This window comes from Triturus cristatus, chromosome 11, assembly GCF_964204655.1.
Source record: "Triturus cristatus chromosome 11, aTriCri1.1, whole genome shotgun sequence".
In the NCBI taxonomy this organism is placed as follows: domain Eukaryota; kingdom Metazoa; phylum Chordata; class Amphibia; order Caudata; family Salamandridae; genus Triturus; species Triturus cristatus.
In genome coordinates, this window is record NC_140594.1 from 1,004,178,038 (window position 1) to 1,004,200,076 (window position 22,039).

General features: G+C 42.2%; 1 protein-coding gene across 1 annotated transcript in view; it reads right to left on the reverse strand.

Annotated features, from left to right (window-relative positions):
- The window catches only part of LOC146785830 (uncharacterized), a 946,503-nt gene that overhangs the window by 62,954 nt on the left and 861,510 nt on the right, over positions 1-22,039 (reverse strand). Inside the window, exons 24-26 of the mRNA XM_085635161.1 lie at positions 19,774-19,905; positions 14,508-14,636; positions 7,558-7,683 (exon numbers count right to left, since the gene is read on the reverse strand). Of these exons, the coding sequence (XP_085491287.1) occupies positions 7,558-7,683; positions 14,508-14,636; positions 19,774-19,905 (387 nt within the window). The remainder of the gene's footprint in view (positions 1-7,557; positions 7,684-14,507; positions 14,637-19,773; positions 19,906-22,039) is intronic.

Consider the following 22,039-nt stretch of genomic DNA (forward strand, 5'->3'; position numbering starts at 1 on the left):
CGGGCAGACAGGCAGGAGAACGCAAAGGGCTGAAACTGACTAGAAAAAAATACAGGCACAAAAGTCAGACAAAAGCTGCTAACACGGGAGGAAAATGCAGTTCAAACAAGCACAAATGCTAGACAAAACAAGCACAAAAGTCAGACAAAAGCTGCTAACACGGGAGGAAAATGCAGAAACTGACTAGAAAAAATACAGGCACAAAAGTCAGACAAAAGCTGCTAACACGGGAGGAAAATGCAGTTCCACAACAACTCAAACTCGATAAACACTCTAGAATAAAGAATCTTAGAACTCAGCATGTAATACATGACATGCTGGTCATTACACCACCTGTTATACCACTGGATTCTTCTGAGAAATATTGGAAAGTCCGACAAAGTAACCCATAAGGTAACATCTGCCAAAGTTACTATAGGAAGGTCCAACACTTAGTTCAGTGGCACAGATGAAGTTCAAGTACCAACAAAATCAACTCCAAAGGGAAGTGATTAGTTGCACTGACAAGAACCCCACACTGCAACTGAGACAGCAAATCAAAAACACAGCGCAGCATGTGAGATTTGCAAGAGACAACAGCCTCTGGTCTGAAAGAGAAAGAATATTTACCAACTAAATCTGGCAAGGTTGAACATGGTGAGTACCACTTCAGAGTACATAAATAGGAAGTAGGACACACCAAAGAGTGGCTTCAGTAGTGACTGGTGTCAGGGATATGTGGTGGGGCAGCGCGGGAGAAGCACAGGGGGGCAGTGTGTGTGGGCTCTGTAACAAAAAAAAAAAAGAAAAAGAAAAACTTACCTTCCGGTCTTCTGTTTGCCGTTCTGCTCGACGGTCTTCTGCTCCTCAGACTGGGCACAGGCTGAAGCTCCTTGCCTCCTCTATGGCCAATTCAGACACTGCTCTCATTTCCATGAGAGCAGTGTCGGGATTAGGCAGAGCGGGCTTGTTTTGCACTCCATCGGGAGCTGTGAGCCTGTGCCTGCTGTTCTCCACCCAGCAACACAGCTTGGTTTGAGAGATGGGCGTGCGCATGACGGTTTGGCTGTTCTACGACGGCCGGCCAAACCGTCATGTGCACTGACAGCAGTGCCCACCACTCCTCCTTTTCCTGCTGCAGTGCTGTAGCCTGCCCCGCAAGACTCTGCCACAGGACGAAAATTAAAATGATCTGCATTTAGATCATTTTAATTTTTGTTTGACTCTGCGAGCAGTGGGGTGATGCTCCTCCGCCGTAGGGGAGGAGCCACTGATGAGTGACTTGTATCAATGCAGCAGAGTGAAGGGTAGAACTATTCCAACTAGTGTCCAATTAATGACAGAGACCTTCAATGTAAACCTATGAAAATATATATCATGGCAGATACTGAAGGCATTTGGCTGGACTACAGCCACTGCACATAGCCAAACATTGTGCACAGTGAGAATGGGCACAAAGGATGCACAGGGGGTGAGGAGTTCAGGGCCTGACCGCAGGATTCATTCTGTAGCCAACCCCTACAGCAAAAAACCAAAGGCATCAGCCACTGGCCATGGGGAAGGTAAGCTCAGGACCTGGCCATCCATCGAACCTCTATTGCTCATGGCTGAAGACTATGAAAAGTACATGATACAAACATGCTAGCAGCATGCAGTATATAAACACACAATAAACCACTGATAAATAAAGCTGTCAAACATAAGTCATGGTGAACATTGCATATAACATGATAATTTATTTTTAAAATTGGCAGGCATTCACTTAAAATACAGTTACACTGGAGCATTGGTTACAATTTTTAATTTAAAAATCACAAAAAAAATCATTATTTATGACTATATTTAATGCTTCAGGTCCCCATCATTTATTGCTCATGGTCTCAATATTTGTCCCACTAATAAAATCTCAAATGACAACCTTTATTACATAAATGTCGTACTCAAATGACAACATTGATAGCATCACTGATGTTATGTTATGTTAGGTAATCTTATAGAGTGCACAGCTGCCCCAGCAAAGGGGCTTCCCAGCTCTAACAGCAACAAAAGGCAATTGACAGCAAAAGAAACCCATAATAACCAAAGAGTGGAGACTAATAAGCTAACAAGAACCCAGGTGGCAAACAGGAAGGGAGAAAACTACAAGAGGGGCCTATAGTGAAGAGAAAAAATGAGTCTTGAGAGCCTTGCGGAAAGCCAGATAATTGTTTATGCTCCGGATGGGCACAGGGAGGGCATTCCAGAGTTTAGCTGCCAGTGAGCAGAAAGAACACCCACCGGTGCAAACTCTCCTAACCTGGGGAACAACCACCAGGTGATGGCCCATCGACCGTAGATGGTGGGTTGGGTTGTAGGAAGAGAGCAGGCTGGCTAGGATGCCAGGGGAGGAAGAATTCAAGATCCTGAAAGCAATACAGAGGGACTTAAACTCCACACGTCTAGCCACTGGCAACCAATGTAATCGGCGCATAGCACTAGAAGTAGAGAAAAATCTAGGCATGCCAAGAAGAGTTCTGGCAGCTGCATTTTGGACCCTCTGCAGTCTCATAATCTCAGACTTGTTAGCCCCCAAGTAAAGTGAGTTGGCGTAGTCCAGTCTCGGCAGGACAGATGCCTGGACAATCACCTGCCTGATGGATGGATAAAAAAAAAACAACAGAGGTTTGAGTCCGCGTAGAATGCCAAAACACGTCGCCGCCACCTTCTTGGTTTGGGTCTGAAAGTAAAGAGCCGAATCGACCCAAACACCTAGGTTTTTCACCACCTGTTTGGTGGCGGGTGCACAACACAAGGTAGCAGGCCACCAACGTTCGCTCCAAAGCTCCGGATCTTTCCCTACCAGCAAGACCGCAGACTTGCTGGCATTGAGCTGGAGGCAGTTGGCAATCATCCACCCCGTGACCTCAGCAAGACCGCTCCGAAACTTAACAGCGTCATGCAGACCATCATCGGAGAGTGCAACTACTAACTGCGTATCATCTGTATATGAGACTATTGTCAGCCCTCTGCACTTGGCCACCGCAGCTAGAGGCTGAACATACATATTAAAGAACGTTGGACTCAACGCTGAGCCCTGCGGCACTCCCTGTTTAATAGTGTGGACTCTGGAGGTGAAAGGGGGGCCGACACCGGGAAGGTCCTTTCCGAAAGAAAGGAAGCAAACCACTCCAGTGCAAGCCCCGCAATGCCAGTCTCCTTCAACCTCCGCAACAAGATCTGGTGAGAGACCCTATCAAATGCGGCACTGAGATCCAATAAGATTAGTGCCGAAGTAAGTCCCTCATCCAGTGCTGACCTCAGATGTTCGGTCACCGCCAAGAGCGAATACTCTGTGCTGAGACCCAGGCGGAAACCTCACTGGGAGGAGTCAAGTATGTTGTTCTCCTCCAGAAGGTCTGACAAGATGGAATTTATATAGGCTTCGGAGACCTTGGTGGCCCATGGCAAAAGAGAAATAGGAGAGAAGTTCTCAGGTTTAGGTGAGTCAAGGGTGGGTTTCTTTAATAAAGGAACCACCCTGGCCTTCTTCCAAGTGCTAGGGACAATAGCCATAGACAGGGACATGTTAATAACCTGGCCCAGAGGTGTAAGAAGCACAGGTAACAGTTTCATAAGTTGGTCAGGCTTCGTGGGATCAGCAGGGGAACCAGATTTAACATTGCTGCATAGTACACGCAGCACATCCTCAGTGATTGGAAGGCGGCAAGCATATGGGAAGAGGGGGGTGAACCCCCAGGGCCCGGGCCCATAGCCACCTGAGGAAAGGTCTCATAGATGTTTTCCACCTTGGTCATAAAGAAAGAAGCAAGAGCCTCACAGTGCTCATTTGACTTGATAGAGGAAACAGCGGATGCCCCAGCCCTTTTAAGATCTTTAAGTATAGAGAAGATTTTCTTGGTGGGGTTTTTGCTGTTCCTAATCTCTTCAGCAAAGTAGGCTGCCCGTTCTTTCTGAACGGCCCTATAATATTTCTTCGTGGCTGACTGATAACATCCCTTCAACATAGGGTCAAAATCTCGTCTCCAAGCCCGCTCCATCCTCTTACAGGCTTTACCCATATTAGCGAGTGTGTTGTTGTACCAAGAATTAGATTTTGTACTATGACACTTAGCTCGTTTGACAGGAATACGTTTGTCCAGAGGGCGAGATAGCCAATCTGATAATGCTTTGTCAGCAGCATCTGGGTCAACCTGCAGGCTGGGCACGCTAGAGGAGAGGATGGTGCTATGATGCTCAACATTTAGTTTGTGCCAGGGGCGTCGGAGTGAGAATTTCTGAGGCACCCTTTGGGAGGGCTCAACCCCTGACAGTGACATGGGGATCAGATAATGGTCAGACCAGCCCACATGGATGGGGTTACAGACAGTAAGACATGAAAGGTTAGAGAAGACTGGATCCAGTAAATGGCCAGCAGAGTGGGTAGGGCCTTGAGCCAGTTGAAGCAGCTGGCAGGCCGCTAGGTCAGGTGAGAATCTACCTACTTCTAAGTCGTGGGGGTTGTCAAGATGCAGATTTAAGTTGCCAATGACAGTGAAGTTAGCATATGTCATGGCCAGAGAACTAACTGTGTCAATCAACGCAGCCCTGCACTCCTTTGAGGGAACTGGGGGACGATATACCAATAGGCCAGACATGGTATAATTGGTATTAAAGGAGATCCCAAAGCGTCCACACTCGCAACCCGCCAGGGTTTCTTTGACAAGGGTGCAGGTATAGCAGGATTTTAAAAACAACTGCAATACCACCTCCTCTAGCCTCTCGATTAAGCGTGACAATGCTAAAGCCCGGGGGGAGCGCGAGAGCAGGCTCAGCCACTGTGTCTACTGATAACCATGCCTTTGTCAAGAAGAGAACATCAGGGTATTCGTTGTGTAGCAGATCATACACATCCGGGTGGTGCTTAACTAAACAAAGGCAGTTAAGGCTGAGCAATTTTATGCTCTGTCTGGGGCAGGGAATGTGAACAGGGAGGGATGATATGGTAGTCCAGGAATTTTAGCCACAGTTCCCACAGCAGAACGGACCCTCAGGCAGGTTACGAGGGGGATAGCTGCAGGGGCTCCCTAATTTTCTAATGGCAAGAGGTTTGTCACAGGAATAAGAAAGCTTGTTATTGTTCAAACCGGCATCATGCCTGGCGTCTGGCGACATCCACGCGAGGACAGGCGCAGACGGGCTTGCCTTTGGAGCGCAAGCGGCGCACCCGCTGCGCATGTCCGGTGCGCTAAATACCGGCAAGCATGAACAGTACCCCCCCCCCCCTCCACCGCTGGAAATACATCACCAAAGGCAGGTGACAAGAATCAAAATAGCCGCCCTCCATGCAAACAGCATATTGCCGCGGTGGACCAGAGCGGAGAGAGAAGCACTGACAGGTACACAGTGCGAGGGGATAAGAACAGTGGGGATCAAGTTAATTTAAAAACACCCAAAGCACAAACATACAGCACACCAAATAAAAGCAGAGCCAAAGGATTAATACAAAATACTATGCAGCTCACCAATATACGCTACGCGTCCGCGGTCTGTTCATGCCTAAATACCGGCAAGCATGAACGGTACCGCCCCCTCCACCCCCGGAAATACGTCACCAAAGGCGAGTGACAAGAATCAAAATAGCCGCCCTCCACGCAAACGGCAAATTGCCGCAGTGGACCGGAGTGATGAGAGAAGCACAGACAGGTACGCTGTGCGAGGGGAAAAGTTTGTTTAAAAACATCCAAAGCACAAACATACAGCACACCAAATAAAAGCAGATGACAAAAGGGATGATGTAGTGCTAAGGGGGTACCAGAGAGACAGGCACAAAACAAAGCCCCGCATGTTATCAATCTACAGATTTGCAGATCCCACAAGTAGACATTTGTCCTGGATTTGTGGGCTCTGAACCTGGTCCTCAATCTACAAGTTCACAGTCAGATCTGTAGATTTAAAAAAAGAGGTATGATTGTTTTCTGGCTGCAGATTTTCAAAACCTGGAGAAAAAGAAAGTATCTATAACCAAGTCTTGTGCCAAGATTCTGCTCCACATGGCCAAAGCCCATGTTGAGCCGATTTGGGTGGGACAGGAGTTGCTGCTGGGCCTGTTGCAGCCAGCACACACACAAACCATACATTCTGAAGTCATTGTGCAATGTTGATGGGCACAGGTCATGGCACTGTAGTCAACCCTCATCTCTGCAAAACGAAAGACCACCGAGAGGGGTGGTTGCATGGGAGTCTGGGAACAGTGATAAGACCAAACTCCTCTGTTATTTTCTATGGACTTTGTTACCACCCTACTCTTCCTCTGAATTTTCTACCTTTGAAAATTATGTTATCTCTTTCATAGAAGCTATGGTATCAGTTTTCTTCTCAGCTTCTTTCCCGTTGTATTACTCTGCTGCTTCCTGAATTACCTGCATTTTAAGTAATCTCTTCTTAATGTATGTTTTTTTTATTTTTAAGGTGGAATTTAAAAACACATTTTCTCCTTTCATTCTTGCTCCCATTCTGATCATATTATTAAAAAGAAATCCCTTACTCAATTAATTACTACTTCTTCTCACATCTGGCATTCATCCAGGTCTATATTTTCATTTTCACTCTGCTTTTATGACATATCTATTTACTGTGTCCATGGTACTGTTGACCACCACCTTCTCTTGTTTTCTTTCTTTATACTTTTGTAAAGTTTGCAACATTTTGGAAATTCAAGGTTAAATGAACATTTTTAAATTTCAGGAATTATGGTTGTGTAAAGTTTTACACAATATTTCTCCAAAAGGGACTGGTTTGAGCAGAAAACGTTTCACAGGATACTGGTCAAGCATAAAATGTCTGGCCAAAGACATTTTATTTTCAAGTCCGCCCCCTTGGCATTCTCTGGAGTGATTCTGAATACAAGGTATCTGTCTGTATTATTTCTCCAGTCACCCTATCTCTTTTTTCTGTCTTACCATTTCCTCAGTCTCCTACTTCACTCCTATCACTGGTTCAAAACGCATAAGAAGTCTGTTCCATGTAACCAAAATTGATCCTTTTCTGCATACATTTTCTCCTTCCCAATCCAATCTATGTATAACTCCATAACTTTCAGCCTAATTAATATAGCTTTCTCTGCAGGTTCTACTCTCATTCCATAAAACTTACAATAGGTTTTCTATCTATTAAGACACCTGCTATTTATCCCTCTTCTCTTGCTAATTTTAATCCTTTCCCTTTAAATAATCATAGAGGCTTTCTGTCATCTGTCGTACTACAATGTCTGGGATTCCTTACTCTTTCACCATTGTTTGTGTTTCTCAATCCATTAAATCTGTCCTTTTCTCAATCTTGAATATTTTTACTTCTCTTTTTACTATGAACTCTCTTGTCTTCTTCTTCCCCCAGATCTATCATAACTTTGGACACAGTAGTCATGGTTCTTTCATAATACTGCACTATTCTGGGATTTTAAGCCAGAATGAAGGTGCAACATAACTGAAGCTACGCAGATGTAGATGGTCAGTGGGATGTTTACACCTGGATGCAAAAAGATAAAGTCCAATCTTTACATGTAAGTGTGCACACAATTGACATGTTCTCGTATCTTCTCACCTTGATCACAGCTTTGCCCCATGTAGCCAGGTGGGCAGTCACAAGTGCCCGTTACTGGATCACATTGTCCTTTACCACAGGAACACACCAGAACACAATCCTTCCCATAACGACCTTCAGGACAAACTACAGAGAATGAAGATTTTGTAACTATCAGATAATTTTATATCAGAGAAAAACTCATATTTACTTCATTGTAAACATTTGCAATCAGTTATTAAATCAAGAAAATGATGCCCTACATTCTTTTCATTGAAAGCTGAAAACTTTATCAAATCCTTAGCAATGTAGACATGACAGATTCCTAAACTAATGTGATCATAAACAAATGAAAAAAATTGTGATTGATCAATTTAAGGTTCTAAACTGATATCTATATTTGAAGCATTAACTGGAGTGAATAACTTAATTTCACAATGGTCATATATAATACAGGTTCTTATTCGTAGGTACTCCGAAATACCATTTTGTTATTCCTGTTCCCACAATTACTGATGCCATAATGGCTGGTGAGTTTGAGGTGCTGGAATATCAAGGCATTCCAAGGTGAGGCCTGGGAGACTGGGGAATTACTGCAGGAATCAGTGTTTCCACGCAAGGTTCCAACAGTCATTCAATATTTTAGGGCCATTTCTTACCTCAACATTTCTCCTGCATTTAGCAGCTCAATAATCTGCTGGGAACGTATAGTGACTGCAGTTTTTCACGTTACTTGGAATCCTGATTCTTCTGGTGAGCTCTGTTAGCAGCCAAATTGAGATTACTTCCCAAGTTGAAAGGAAGGCAATAATGTGTTGGAATATCTTTTTAAGTTGCCATATTAAAATCTAAATTGGTTTGTAACATTTGTACTGTTTTTAATTCAACTACCAGTTAGTAAGTATAGATTTCTCAAATGTGCAGATCTACAGATCCTGCATGTGTTGATGGGAAAAATGTTGTCAAATCATATTCAGATATTTTTCAGAATTTCTAATTTTTGTAGTTGTTTAACACTATTATGTAGCTACGAACACCAGGGGTCTGATTGCGGGTTGACTGGCATATTCTGACCTGAGTGTAAAACCCTGTTTACGCACGGGTCCGAATTATGAGTTGTTAGATATTTAACACATTAGATAATATTAGGATGTGTTCAATACCTCAACCTTCATTAAATTTCGGCAGATCAAACCTGCCAAAAATTAAATGGGGCATAGCATACATTATTTAGCGTATCATGCAGATTTTGATGCGATAAACTTCAAAATCTGCATGTTATTCCCCACAAACTCATAATATGTACTATTTATTGCACACAGTACATAACATACCCTATGGTATTGTTATTTATCAGGTGCGATAAATAGCATCTATACTCGAAATCTGGGCCCGAGAGGTATGAGAGCGCTCTACATGGTAACATAACAGGGATATGAGGGTCATATATTTACAAAGGAAACACAATAGACCTCGCCTAGGCAGTGCAAAAGACTAAAGTGCAAACTGTGCAAAAATATATACAACACATAAACATACTGAGATATTTTATAATTTTCATCACATAACGTCCATAAAACATATACAACAAGACCAAATCATCCAGATTAAAATTCAATTAAATTTCATCAATATTTTCCAAAGTACTTTCCAATATGACGAACATATTTTGCCCATTTCTTGACACATTTGATTATTGAAATGTTTAAATGTATATGAGTTCTTGATCTTATGGTGTGTAATTGAAAGTGCTGAGAAAAATATTGGTACAATTGTATTGAATTCTATTCTGAATGAAGTGGTCTTGTTTTGTATGTTTTATACATATTTTGGAGATTAAAATGAATACGAATTATTGTACATTTCTGTGTTCAGGTGGTGTATTTATTTTTGCAAAGTTTGCCCTTCAACTAATTCTTATCTCTGCGTACAGGAGGTCTATTGTGTTTCTGTCCCTATGACCCTGTAACCTTGTTTTTTTTAGGGGTCTCTCTCTTTTTGTTCTCTGGTCAAGTACTTAACATAGACCAGAGGCTCAAAAATGAAAACCAAAACCCCAGACCTGATATTACGTATATCACAAGATGATATGAGGAGAAAGGGTGACTAGAGTAGAAAGAGGGCCAGGAGAAGAGGATCAGAGAGAATGAGGAATTAGCTGGGAAAGGAGTTGGAGGAGGGAAGGGTAAGGAGAATTCTGAAGAAGGTGAACAATGAGAATGTTGGGGGGTAGTATTAGCAGAAAGAAAAAGGGCAAATATAGAAGGCAGGAACCTGATGGGAAGGGAAAACTAGAGAAATGAACAAAGTGAGACTGAAGTGGATATGAGTGATGAGTGGGTGAAGGAGAGGGTGTGGAAGAACACAGGGACTGAGGGCCATATGTAGATAGCTAAATACCGGTCGGTAACGGCCGAAAATCGGTAAATTTCCCGTTACCGACTGGTATTTAGCCCTTTCCAATGTAGGAGGCAGGTTTTAAGGATTCGGTAATTTACCGAATCGGTATTTTAAGAAATCGGTAAAATACCGATTCGGTAAATTACCGAATCCTCAAATCCTATGTAGGGAGCACTCAAGTGAGTGTTTTTATGTTTCAAAGATTCGTTATTTACCACCAACTACAGGTTGGTGGTAAATACTGAATACCTGTTAAAAAGAACTTTTGTGCTTTTCTAGAAATGCCATGTGGCAGACATACATGCCCTTAGGGCATGTATGTGCGCCACATGTGCACACATGCACGATTCAGGGGTGCAACAGGGTTTCAATGTGACACCCTGCCTCCCTTGAATCTGCTCCCCCTATTACCGAATCGGTATTTACCGAATCGGTAATAGTCAATGGCTTCCCATTCATTCCTATGGGCCTCCAGGCCCATAGGAATGAATAGGAAGGCATTCCTTATTACCGATTCGGTTAATACGGAATCAGTAATACCGAATATTACCGAATCGGGAAAATTTACCGATTTCTTACCTACATTCTATTTACCAATTCATAAATACCGAATCGGTAAAATTCGGTATTTAAGAATCGGTAAATAGAAATTACCTACATATGGCCCTGAAAGAGAGTAATTAGGAATAGAGATGGACCAGGAAGGTAATGAGATGGTGGAAGGTGGTGAAAGAGGAAAAAACAGATGGTAGATGCATGGAAAGAGGAGAAGAGTGTGTAAGAGGGCCAGAACTCAGGTCAAGTGGTAGGTGAGGCTGAATTGTAAAGAGGAAGAGGAAATAAGGGAAGGGCATGGGTGGGGAGCGGATGCAGAGGAGGTAGTGGGGGTAGGGAAGAGAACAGGACCCAAAGCAGGGTGTAGGGGAGTTTGGATGTAGAAGGACAGGGAAGAAATAGGGGAAGTTAGGAGGGCAAGGGCAGCAAGCAGATGCATAGGAAGTTTTGGGAAGGAGAAATGGGGAGGCAGTGTTTAATTTGAGATGGTACTTGCATGCGGGCCCCACTGGCACTCATTTTTGGGGACTTCTATATTTTGCCTCAACAAACTATAATCCAGAGCACAAGAGAGAAGAGCACAAAAGGGGAAATGCAGAAGGAAGAGAAATACAGAAATGCAGTGGAAAAGAACGTGCTAGAGTGAAGTAAAGAGACAGTGAGTGTCTGTGGTGGATCAAAGAGGCATAAAGTGCCATCATGATCATGCAACTTGGTGTTCATCCTCCAAACTTCAAAAGTGCCAGATGTGTGCTTCTGAGCAAAACTTTGGGAACAAGCATATTGGGCCCGATTTACAAAAGTAATTTGAGACAAAACCCTAACTTTGCAACTTTTGGTATTCACAGAAGGCATTTAGGAGTACTAAAGAAAGGATTTTGTCTCAGTCAATCTTAATTTTCAGTCTGAAATTAAACTTAAGAGAAACTTAAGTTTAATTGAGACAAAATCCTAACTTTATGACTAGGATTTTGTCTCAGTTAAACTTAAGTTTGTCTTGACTGGGACAAAATCCTAACTTTAGTACTCCTAAATGCCTTCTGTGAATACCGAAAATCGTAAAGTTAGTATTTTGTCTCAGATTACTTTTGTGAATCAGGCCTTTATTCTATAAAAAAGTAAGAACTGGGGAGTGTAAGTGTAGTAAGTGGAAGGAAAGGAAATTGAGGAAAGGGAAAGGGAAAGGAGTCAGGGGAGAAGAGGAAAGAGAAATGATGGAGGAACTACAAGTATGGGAGAGGAGGGAAGGAGTCAAGGGGGAAAAGGAAAGAGAAAGGCAAGAGCAAGGACAGGAAGAGGTGGGAAAAATCATGGGGGAAGGAAAGGGGTTAGAGAAGTGATAGAACAGGGAGAAAGGAGAGGAGGGTATGAGAAGGGGTGACAGTGGACATCAGTGACCAAAGAAGACAAGATATTGATAAATCACATTAGGCTTAGGTTCAGTCTAAACCAGCGGTACTTAACATTTTGACTTCCTTGGACCATCACTGAATAACATTTGAAAGCTGTCGAAGATGGCCTAAGCAATGTTTTCAATGTAAACCTTCAGAAAATAGTTAAAAATAAGGAAACAAGTATACATCAAACAAATACACAAAATATAAAATGTTTCCTTTCAAGCAATACCAAAATCGTAATGTTTATTGTAATGGGAAGGTTGGAGATTTTGAGTTTTATTTCTGAAACACAAAGTGATATGCTAAACTCTATCATATCACTGTCTTTTTCAGCTCCTACTGCATCCTCTATTTGTGTCTAAACATGCAAGTGCTTCAATTGAGGCCACCAATCGTCCATACTAGTGTTTTCTGCACTTAAACTGCTTCCACGGTTCAGGCCAAAGATACCAATTCAATAATTAGCAGACAATCTAACATTCCCTCATATCTACAAAGTGTTTTAAAATGTTCAATTTGACCTTTTGCTTTGTTATGTCTACTTTATTTTCTTCAATGCACAAAGGTAAAATTGTACCACTTGGGGAATTTGTTTATGTGAGGGATCATGGATAAGGATGAATACAGTGTGACCAGATGTGAAGAAACAGTGGGTGGGAGTGGTGGGGAGAAGTTAGAATTTGTTTAAAAATTCTGGATTGAAATATTGTTTATAATTGGCAGAGAAAAGAATGACTGAATGATTTCAGATTTTTGACGATTGAGGGTAAAGTTTGGAATTCCAGGACTCAATGTTGAGAAGCACAGAAAGGAGTTTAAAGATGCAAAACACTGAGAAAGTTTTAAAGTATATTTGGGTTTCATTTGTGTATTAATGGATAGGAACACCTGTTCCCCAACAGATTTCAGAGAGGGCATCATGTAAAGGTTAAAGTGTGTGGTGGATGAAACGGAGCCTTCTAGAACAGAACAAATAAAGAAAAGGTGGCCTGGAGATGTTGCCATTGGTATTTGCAACCTGTGAGAGGTTAGAGTGAAAAGATAAAAAAAACTTTAGTATAGATCCTTTAATTCTGAAACATTGATTATTGAAAGACAACATTTGTTTTTGAATGATATTATCAAAGACTGCTGTGAAGTTGAGCAAGTGAGCAAGGCGAGAAGTTAATTGGATTTGGTCAGAAGGATAATTTGATTGTAATCCTTCCTCTGCCATTTCAGTTTAGTGCAGTGGATGAGTGATCTAGAGAGCATCCATTTAATTTCAATCTTGTGGATTACATGATATTTTCAGTGAAGGTCAGGGAGGGGGGAACCACTGCAGTAAGGATCTTCAACGTTGTCATTTTATTTTCAGGAGCACAATATCGTTTATTGCTCGGGTACCAATTTTGACATTGCTTATTGTAGAAGAGAATGAGTTCTTTGACAGATGAGTATGTCGAGATCCTGTGCTGAGAGATTTTTGAATGAAGGTCTACAGATTTTGCAGGTTAGGTTGTGTGCGGGGGGCTGGTGTGGTGATATAGGATGAGGAGAATAACATGTTTTCTTATTGTTAGCTTTCTATTGATTAGTAGGTAACATGTTTTATAAGTCACCTTTATTAGTGGCAATCTTAATGAGTTTTAATATTTCATTGAATTTTGAAATAATACTTTTCACCTTGATGTATACTGGTTGTGTGTTCTATGATTTTTAGTTTTCGTTCCATTTTGAATATGCTGTCATTTAGCATGGTATATTTCCTTGTGATATGCTTCTTATTGGTTATTGCTGTATTGACACTTTAATCAGCTATTAGTACACAATCAGCTATTAGAATGTCAATGGCATAGCAGCACGCTATGGTGACCTTTCAAACAGTTCTGAGGTTTTCAGTGTAAACAGACTCTGAATAGGTTAGTGAGATGTGGTGTCAGTAGGGTCAGGATTATGCGTTTGGTCAGAGAATGGATCATCCATGGTGAGTTGTGGTTTTGCAGCATAAGACCCAAATGATACACCAAGGTAGTTTATATATGTTCTCTTTCACTATGCATGTCCACAAACCAGCATGGTATGCAGTGAGCATGCACTACATCTAGAAGCACCTTCTATCCTATCTAACCTTTTAACTTTTAGAGATCATGGTGTAGAGAGGGGAGACACTGACATAAGGTGTGGGGGACAATGGGAGGCGCATACTTTAGAAAAGTTGTGGTGGGTGGAATAGAGTTCTTACTGCAGAAGGTGAAGTATATCAGATTTATAATCAGCTAAAAGTGAGGGGAGCAGCCTGTGTGTATATGCTCACCATGATTGATTTTTTAATTCTCAGCTACACTGGCCCATGGTTCCGGAGGTAAAAATATAAGCACATGGGTAAGAGTACTATGCATTTGTAGATGTGTGTGTGTGTGTGTGACAATAAAGGTGATGTTTTATCCCAGGGGTCTGTAAGTGAATGCCCCACTACTGTATCTATTCTTATTATCTACTGATTCTCTTGAAACTATCTGGTAAAAAATGATGACATTGTTGGTATCTGACTATCTGCTGTACTCTATATACCATATATGTAGGACACATTAAATGTGCATAACAGAGATAAATCTTCAGGATGAGACCACGTCCTACCTGTGGAGCAATCAGCGCCAATGTATCCTGGAGGGCAATCACAGATTCCTGTCATTGTATCGCACGGTGCTCCATTCATGCATTTGCAAGTCTTCTGACAATATGGACCATAAGTACCTTTCGGGCACTCTATGAGAAAATAAAATACTTGTAGAGTGTATTTATTTTGAAGATAACAGAAAAAAAACAACAGTAATAGCATACTGCTCAACAAGGAGGATACAAATGTTTCAGGAGTGTCGAAAAGGTACTATAAACAGAGGCAAAATGTTTTTTTTAAAGACAGAACATTATTAGTAGGTTTTTCAAATTGTTTTTGTAAATTTCTTTGTATGCTTTTCTTTCTTTGTTTTGATATAATTCTTGTATCAAAGAAATTTAATGTGAGCAATTATATTTTTTGTTTCTGGTGGCAGATAGTATATGGAATAATGAACTCAACTCTTTTTTGGAAAATTATGAATCAAAAATGAGAGGAAAAGAGAATTTAACAGCAATAGTAAAAAGTATTCCATAAAAAAGACTCTAATGGAGCTGTTTAAAGAAGTAAAGGATTACCACCTTGTAAAATATAAGATATTGCTATTAATATACGGCGCAGAACTCTGGGGTCATACCTGTGCACCGACCCTTTCCAAGGTAGAACATACATTTATTAGAAACTTGCTAGGGCTCACCCAGAGCACCCCGCTTATACCCCTGAGATTCGATTTAGGTCTAGAGCCCATTTCTGAACTCTTATCGAGTCGACCTCTCCTGTATTGGAGAAGGCTGTGGACGGCACCCGAGCTCGAAGACTTTAGAGCCGAGTTTGCTGCAATTTGGGTTCAGCTGAAGAGTAGAAACATACCCTGGCTATCCCATATCAAAACTGTACTATATCAGATAGGCCTTCCCCAACTATGGGAGACCCCCGAGGAAAGCTGCGTAGTGGTACAGAGAACAGAGCTGTTGGCTCTATTTAGACAGCACAATTTAGCTCTGTTACACCGTTTACCACCTAAGGGCAGGTTGACCATAGATTTTTTACAAATAAAATTGGTGACGAGTAGGGAGGAGTTTCTAGATCTGATCCAACCCCCTATGGCAAAAAAGCTGTATATCCAATTAAGGCACGGTTGCCTTCCAATCAGGGAACTGACCTGTAAATGGGCGGGAAGAGATGTGGGGATTTGCCCAGTGTGCAATGAAACCAAAGAAGATTTACCTCATGTTCTATTCTTTTGTCCTGCCTACAAGGGAATATGCAGATCTTGGCTTGTGCCACTGTGCAGAAATCTGGGACTAAAACAATGTGCCCAAGCCTGTAGGATCTTACGTTATGATACCTCACCTCCTATCGTGTTCTCCATCTCTCGCTTCTTACATAGCATGTGGCGAAGGAGGTCTGCCCTGACTAATTAATTAACTAACTGATTGTTTTTAACTCAGATGAATTAAATAGCTCATTATACTCTGCACGATAACCTTTGTTTAATAACCTTTTATCTCCTCAACTATTTATGTATTTTATTCTGTATGTACATATTTTACCTGTGCTTTTATGGTCATCGACCGAAATAAAGTTATCAAGCAAGCAAGCTATTAATTTGTCCTATGGTTAAAACGGGTGCACCAGTCGCGGCCGGCATTATTCATGGGTGGGAGGGTAGGAGGGGCTCACGCGGAACAGGAAGCAGGCAGCCTCCCTCCCCTCCTCTAAGCCATTCACAATGCTGCAATGGTGGCGTTGTGATTGGTTGGGACGCCAACCAGTCATGCGCCTATGGGGAGGCCACTTTCTCCATGTAGGCTGCATGCAGCCTACATGGAGAAAAGGCAGAGTGCGCATGACTGGTTTGGTCGGCCCCAGGGGACCGACCAAACAGTCAGTGCCCTCAGCAGTGGGCAAGCCACTCCTCCCCTGCCCTAGAGCAGACCCACCCACCTGCATGCCCCCAACCAAACCCTTCTGCTTTCTCGCAGTGCGAGAAGCAAAAACATGAAATGGTAGTTTTACCATTTTATGTTTCTGCTTCTCGCACTGCGGCGCTCCTCCGCCCTAATGGAGGAGCCGCCCCTGGGGTGTACATTGCATTTATGCCTATTTTACCTTAAGTTCTCATGTGTAAATGACTCTTGAGGAAGAAAAAGGTCGTCACTTTCAGCCAAGAGCTCATGTGCTGTAGAAAGGGCAGGATAAATTTGCTACAGCTTCAGCGTAAGTGGAGATCTTGGTTGGCTTTCTCTCTCTGCAACTGGGCAGACAAAGTCCTATAATTAACGTGAAAGGGTGAGTGGGTAAGTGAAAGGATGGATGGATGGATACATGGATGATTGGGTGGGTGGATGGATGAGTGAAAGAGAGGATGGCTGGATAGATGGATGGATGGATGGATGGATGGATGGATGGATGGATGGATGGATGGATGGATGGATGGATGGATGGATGGATGGATGGATGGATGGATGGATGGATGGATGGATGGATGGATGGATGGATGGAGGGATGGATGGATGGATGAAAGAGGGTGGATGGATGGGTTGCTAGATGAATGGATGAAAGGGTGAATTACTCAAAGGATGGATGCGTGAATGGGTGAAAGGATGGATTGATGAGTGAAAGGGTGGATAGATCATGAGTGAACTTTTGGATGGATGACGAGATAAATGATGGATGGATGGAAGAGTGAGTGAGTGAAAGGATAGATGAATGAAATGGCAAATGGATGGATTAATGAGTGGGTGGCTAATGAGTGGGAGGGTGGATGGAAGAGTGAAATGCTGAATGGATAGATGAATGGATGGATGTATCGATCGAGGAAGTAAACAGGTTGATGGAAGGATGAATGAAAGAATGGATGCATGAGAGGGGCATGGATGGATGGATAGATGGATAGATGAGTGAATGGGTGGATGGATGAGTTAGAGGATGATGGATGGATGAGTGAAAGGATGGATGAGAAATGAATGGAAAAATATATTTGATGGTAGGTTTGGAGATAGATGGATTGGTTTGGATAGCGATAGGTGGAGAAATGGACGGACAGAATGGTGAAAGACTGAATGACGGATGTAAGAATTAATAGATTACAGAAAGTAAAGGTGAAATGTTGGATAAAAATGGATGTATGGAAGGGCGAAAGGATGAATAGATAGATGCTTGTATGGAAAAGGCAAGAGAGCTCTTATTGGAAGGGTTTCAATCACTTGCTTCCCTCGTTTGGAGTCACTAGTGCTCTGGTATTCCCTTGGTCTAAAAGGATTGATGGTTCAAATCAATAGGAGATAACGCATGTGGAGAAAACATGAATGAGTAAAAAGAGAGCGGAAATAAAACAGTGATGATACACCTTTAAGCACAGAATGAATGGCTGCCTAGTCCATTCATACTACTTCCTCTCTTGATGCTTCTTTCACTTGAAACAACTGCAACCACTTGTTGTGATAGAGGAATTCCAGAATCACACTTGGCTCACCTTGGTCCCAACCTCTACAATTATGTAATTATTTTAAAGATGAATGTAATTGAAGCCTGAGGATACCTTGCCTGCAGTCCATCTTGATGTAAAGAATTGCCCCTATTTCTTGTGCTGAGCTGACTCCTATTAATGATTACATGTGATGCTACTTCCCTGAGTTTATTAAATACCTGAATGCTATTTTATCAGTTTTTAGTTTAACTGATGGCAGCACTAGCCTTTACTGCTTGTAAGGTCAGAATGAAGTCATTATTCTTCTCACTTTTAGAACATTCCTTTACCATCCCTCACTCCAACCCCTGCTCACTATCTCCTGATTCCATGAGCATATCTTGAGCAGGTTGATGGTGTTATAGAAGTTCTGATACTCCACCTACCACCACCTGCCTGCACATTTGATCAAATCTTCCAGAAGGCTACTTCTGCCAACAGTTCAGCAGCTGATGAGGACAGTCAGTTTCATTCGCATTGCATCAGTGTCACCATCCATGCGTTGTAAATCCTCAGACTACACATACAATGGGCCAATGCACAGAAGAATCTGTAAGTAAAGGACTCTTTCGTGCACTCTTACATCCCTTCGTGAATCAGATCCAAAACGTCTACCTCCCTATCAGTAAAAGTGGAACGAGGACAAAGTCCTTTCTATTTGTAGTAATTGTATATGGATATTCCCATTAGATGTTTTGGGGCCCATCCACAAAGTAAGAACAGCACTACAGGAGTGCTCTTATGTACTGTTCATTCTTTTGGGAATCAGCCCCATAAAGCGTAGAATAAATATCTTCATGATTCCATTTTTCTCAAAATGCATTGCAGTAATACCAATATGCATTTTTTTGCCAGCTGCTGAATGTAAACAATCACGTAGGAGGTTCTTTCAGACAAAATGTTAATTGATATGTGATATGGACCTACTTATGTATTAAGTGCATTTCAAGCAACTTTGGAAAGGGCAGACAATGGGCAAGTTTCACAAAACTATTAGCACAACTATTTGCTCTGCAAATAACTGCAGGGAATGAGGGATTTTGTCCTCTTAAATGAGATTTTCTAACACAAATTCTGACGGTGTGGTGGTATTCTCTTGTGGACGTGTATATGAATTACATTTTGGGTCAGTCTATAAATGTTGATTTAGACCTAGAAACTTGCAGCTTTATGGACATAATCCAACTTTTTACAGGTAGTTTTCCAATGCAATAATGTTTTTCACTGTACACCTGTCAAGGAGAAGAACAAAAGTAAACATTGGGGGAAGCAACCGCTACAATTACAGGGGAGCGGGGGGAGGGGGGGGGGGGGTCCATTGGAAAAAGGGCAAATGTACTTTGGTATTCCATTACCACATGCAGATGTGTGCACCTATTACGTTTTCATGTGCATAATTTACTAGACATTTAAGCACTCATGACGAATCTGTGACATGTAACCCCAGAACAATTTCTGGAATTCTTTGACAATTTCTAAAAAGTCCAAAATGTCCTCCAAACAAGCAGTCTGTGCAGCGGTGGCTGCTGCAGGTAAGTGCGGTGGGGTGAGGCGGGGGCAGGGAGGGGGAGGGGGGAAGTTGACAGACAACGGAATAGGGAAAATAAAATAAAGAAAGAAATAAATCCTATTCCGTCGTCTGTCGACTTCCCTCCCCGCCCTGCCCACCGCGTTTACCTGCACAGGCCGCAACTGAGTCTGAGTGAATCTAGCTATAGGATGTATGCCACTCTTTAAACGTAGTTCAATAGTTAACTTGATTTACTATTGGTGCCTAATACTGTGATTGTGAAAGTAAAAAAAAGAAAACTTACTGAGCTCACAGCGGATGCCATAGTAACCAGGCAGACAGGTGCATTTGCCTGTCGCTGGGTGGCATTCTTCATTCTCCCCCGAACAGTGGCAAGCCTGGCTGCAGCTTTTACCATATGTGCCTGGAGCACAGGCTGAGAGAAAGAAGAGAACAGCTCAATGTGCCAACATAGTTCAAGCATGTCTGCAATGCAAAAGTTACTTCATCACATTATTTTCAGCCACATTGTACCATTTACAGGTGATTTAGTCTCACCACAGTTGCCTGGGCTTACTTTATTAATGACTTTTCCCAGTTCACACAGACTGCACCTATGTAGGGCACCTTCCATGATAACACACCTATCACTATATGCACAATTGCTTGGCTCTCTTTCCATTGGCATAATGCAGGATGGGAAGGAGGAGGGGAGGTCTACTGTCTCACCAAAGTGAGAGTAAGTGACCTGATTTCCTTGTTGACCTGACAGGACTTATTGCCTTTCCAGGAGAACTGATAGCACACCAGAGGTGACCATTAGTCTCAGTCACAAGTGCCCGTGCATTGCCTATAGTTCACCTGTAAAGAACTAGACCTCTGGAACCCCGCGCATTGGCCAGAACAGATGGGCACCCTTCCTACCCCGGTGCCCCATGCTCGTAATCTGGGCTTTCTACTAGACAATGCCTTATCCATGGATAAGCAGGCCAGCAAAGTTACCGGATTGTGCCTCACCATAATCAGATGGCTGAGGAAAATCCTGTGGATGTTGCCTTCGTCAACACAGAAGACCGTAGTCAATGCCCTTATCACATCCAGGCTTGACTACGGCAACATCCTTTACTTAGGCGCAAATAAATCAGTCATTGGACGCCTGCAAGTGGCACAAAATGCCGCAGTCAGACTCCTATGCAAGATTCCCAGGAACGCTGGAGTCTCGAACCACCGCCGGGACCTCCATTGGCTCAGGATTGAGAACAGAGTTCGTTTCAAGGCTTTGAACTATATGTTCAAAATAAAAACTGGTGGAGCCCCAAAATACCTCCAATCCCTTGCCTGCCTCTACACACAAAAGAGAAACCTCCGGTCCCAGACAGCAGCACGGTTCTGTATACCTAGGTTCAAACGTGCAAGATCAGGGGGCAGATCCTTTGCCTATCTTGGACCGACCCTATGGAACTCTCTTCCTCCAAACATTCGGAAGGAAGATAACCACCTTAGCTTCAGAAAGCTTGTAAAGACCTGGCTATATGAACAGTAACCACTCAAAATCCCCCCTCCGTCTTTTGCCTTTTCTTTTCTAGCTGTGTCCAGGCGCCGGGAAACCCTTCTTGGGTAGCTGTCGCGCCCTACAAATTGACAAAATAAATAAATAAATAAATAAGTTGACTTCTAAGGAGATTGTAATGACTGAAATTGATGAATTTAACTTGTTGCTCAATAAAGATGACTTATTAAGAACTTTGAATAATAAAACCCTTTAACTCATAACAAACTCTCTTTATTGCCTGATATAGATAGAAATTGTGATATTTTAATGTGATGTACAGCTTTGGTCTTCTCTAAAACAACAGTAAGATCCATCAACCTGAGTAGAAAAAGTAAAACAGTGGAGATTAGCTGATGATAGAAAGCCAAAGCGTTGTTTTTACCATTCCCGCTCTATTACCAGGTTAACATGCATTCATACAGAGTGATCTGAAAACCCAGAAATATGTCTTCCCAGTCAATCTGGCAGACAAATATGTTGTTATTGATTTAGTAAAACCTGCTAACACGCCCATATCCTTAGGAATTGTCGTTGCTTCTCATTTAGTTAATCACAGCCGATCATCTTAATTGAATTGTACATATCAATATTTACATAGTGAATGAAATGAAACCAGATCTGCCCTTTAGCCACGTTGGCACCCACAGAAGCAGTGGATTATTGGAAATATTTGCCTGCCAGTTTGGCATCTGCATAATTCACACGTAAAGGAGGGCGAAGTTAAGGCATCTGCTTCATCGGCTTATGGATTTCCCCATAAAAAATATTTGAGTTTATCAGGGACCCAGGTAAAGAATACATATATGCATATGTTTTGATGGAGTCAGGTTGGCTTCTTTGGACATGATGTTGTATTTACCAGAACCACATAATTACTTGCATTCTTTCAGGAAGATAATTACATGAAAACTTTCTATTTTGAACACTTCTTTCAGACAGAGTTAGCTGAAAATTTGTGGTAGCTCCATAAACACCTTTACAAAGTAAGGAGCTATGATGGATATTCAGGACATCTTTG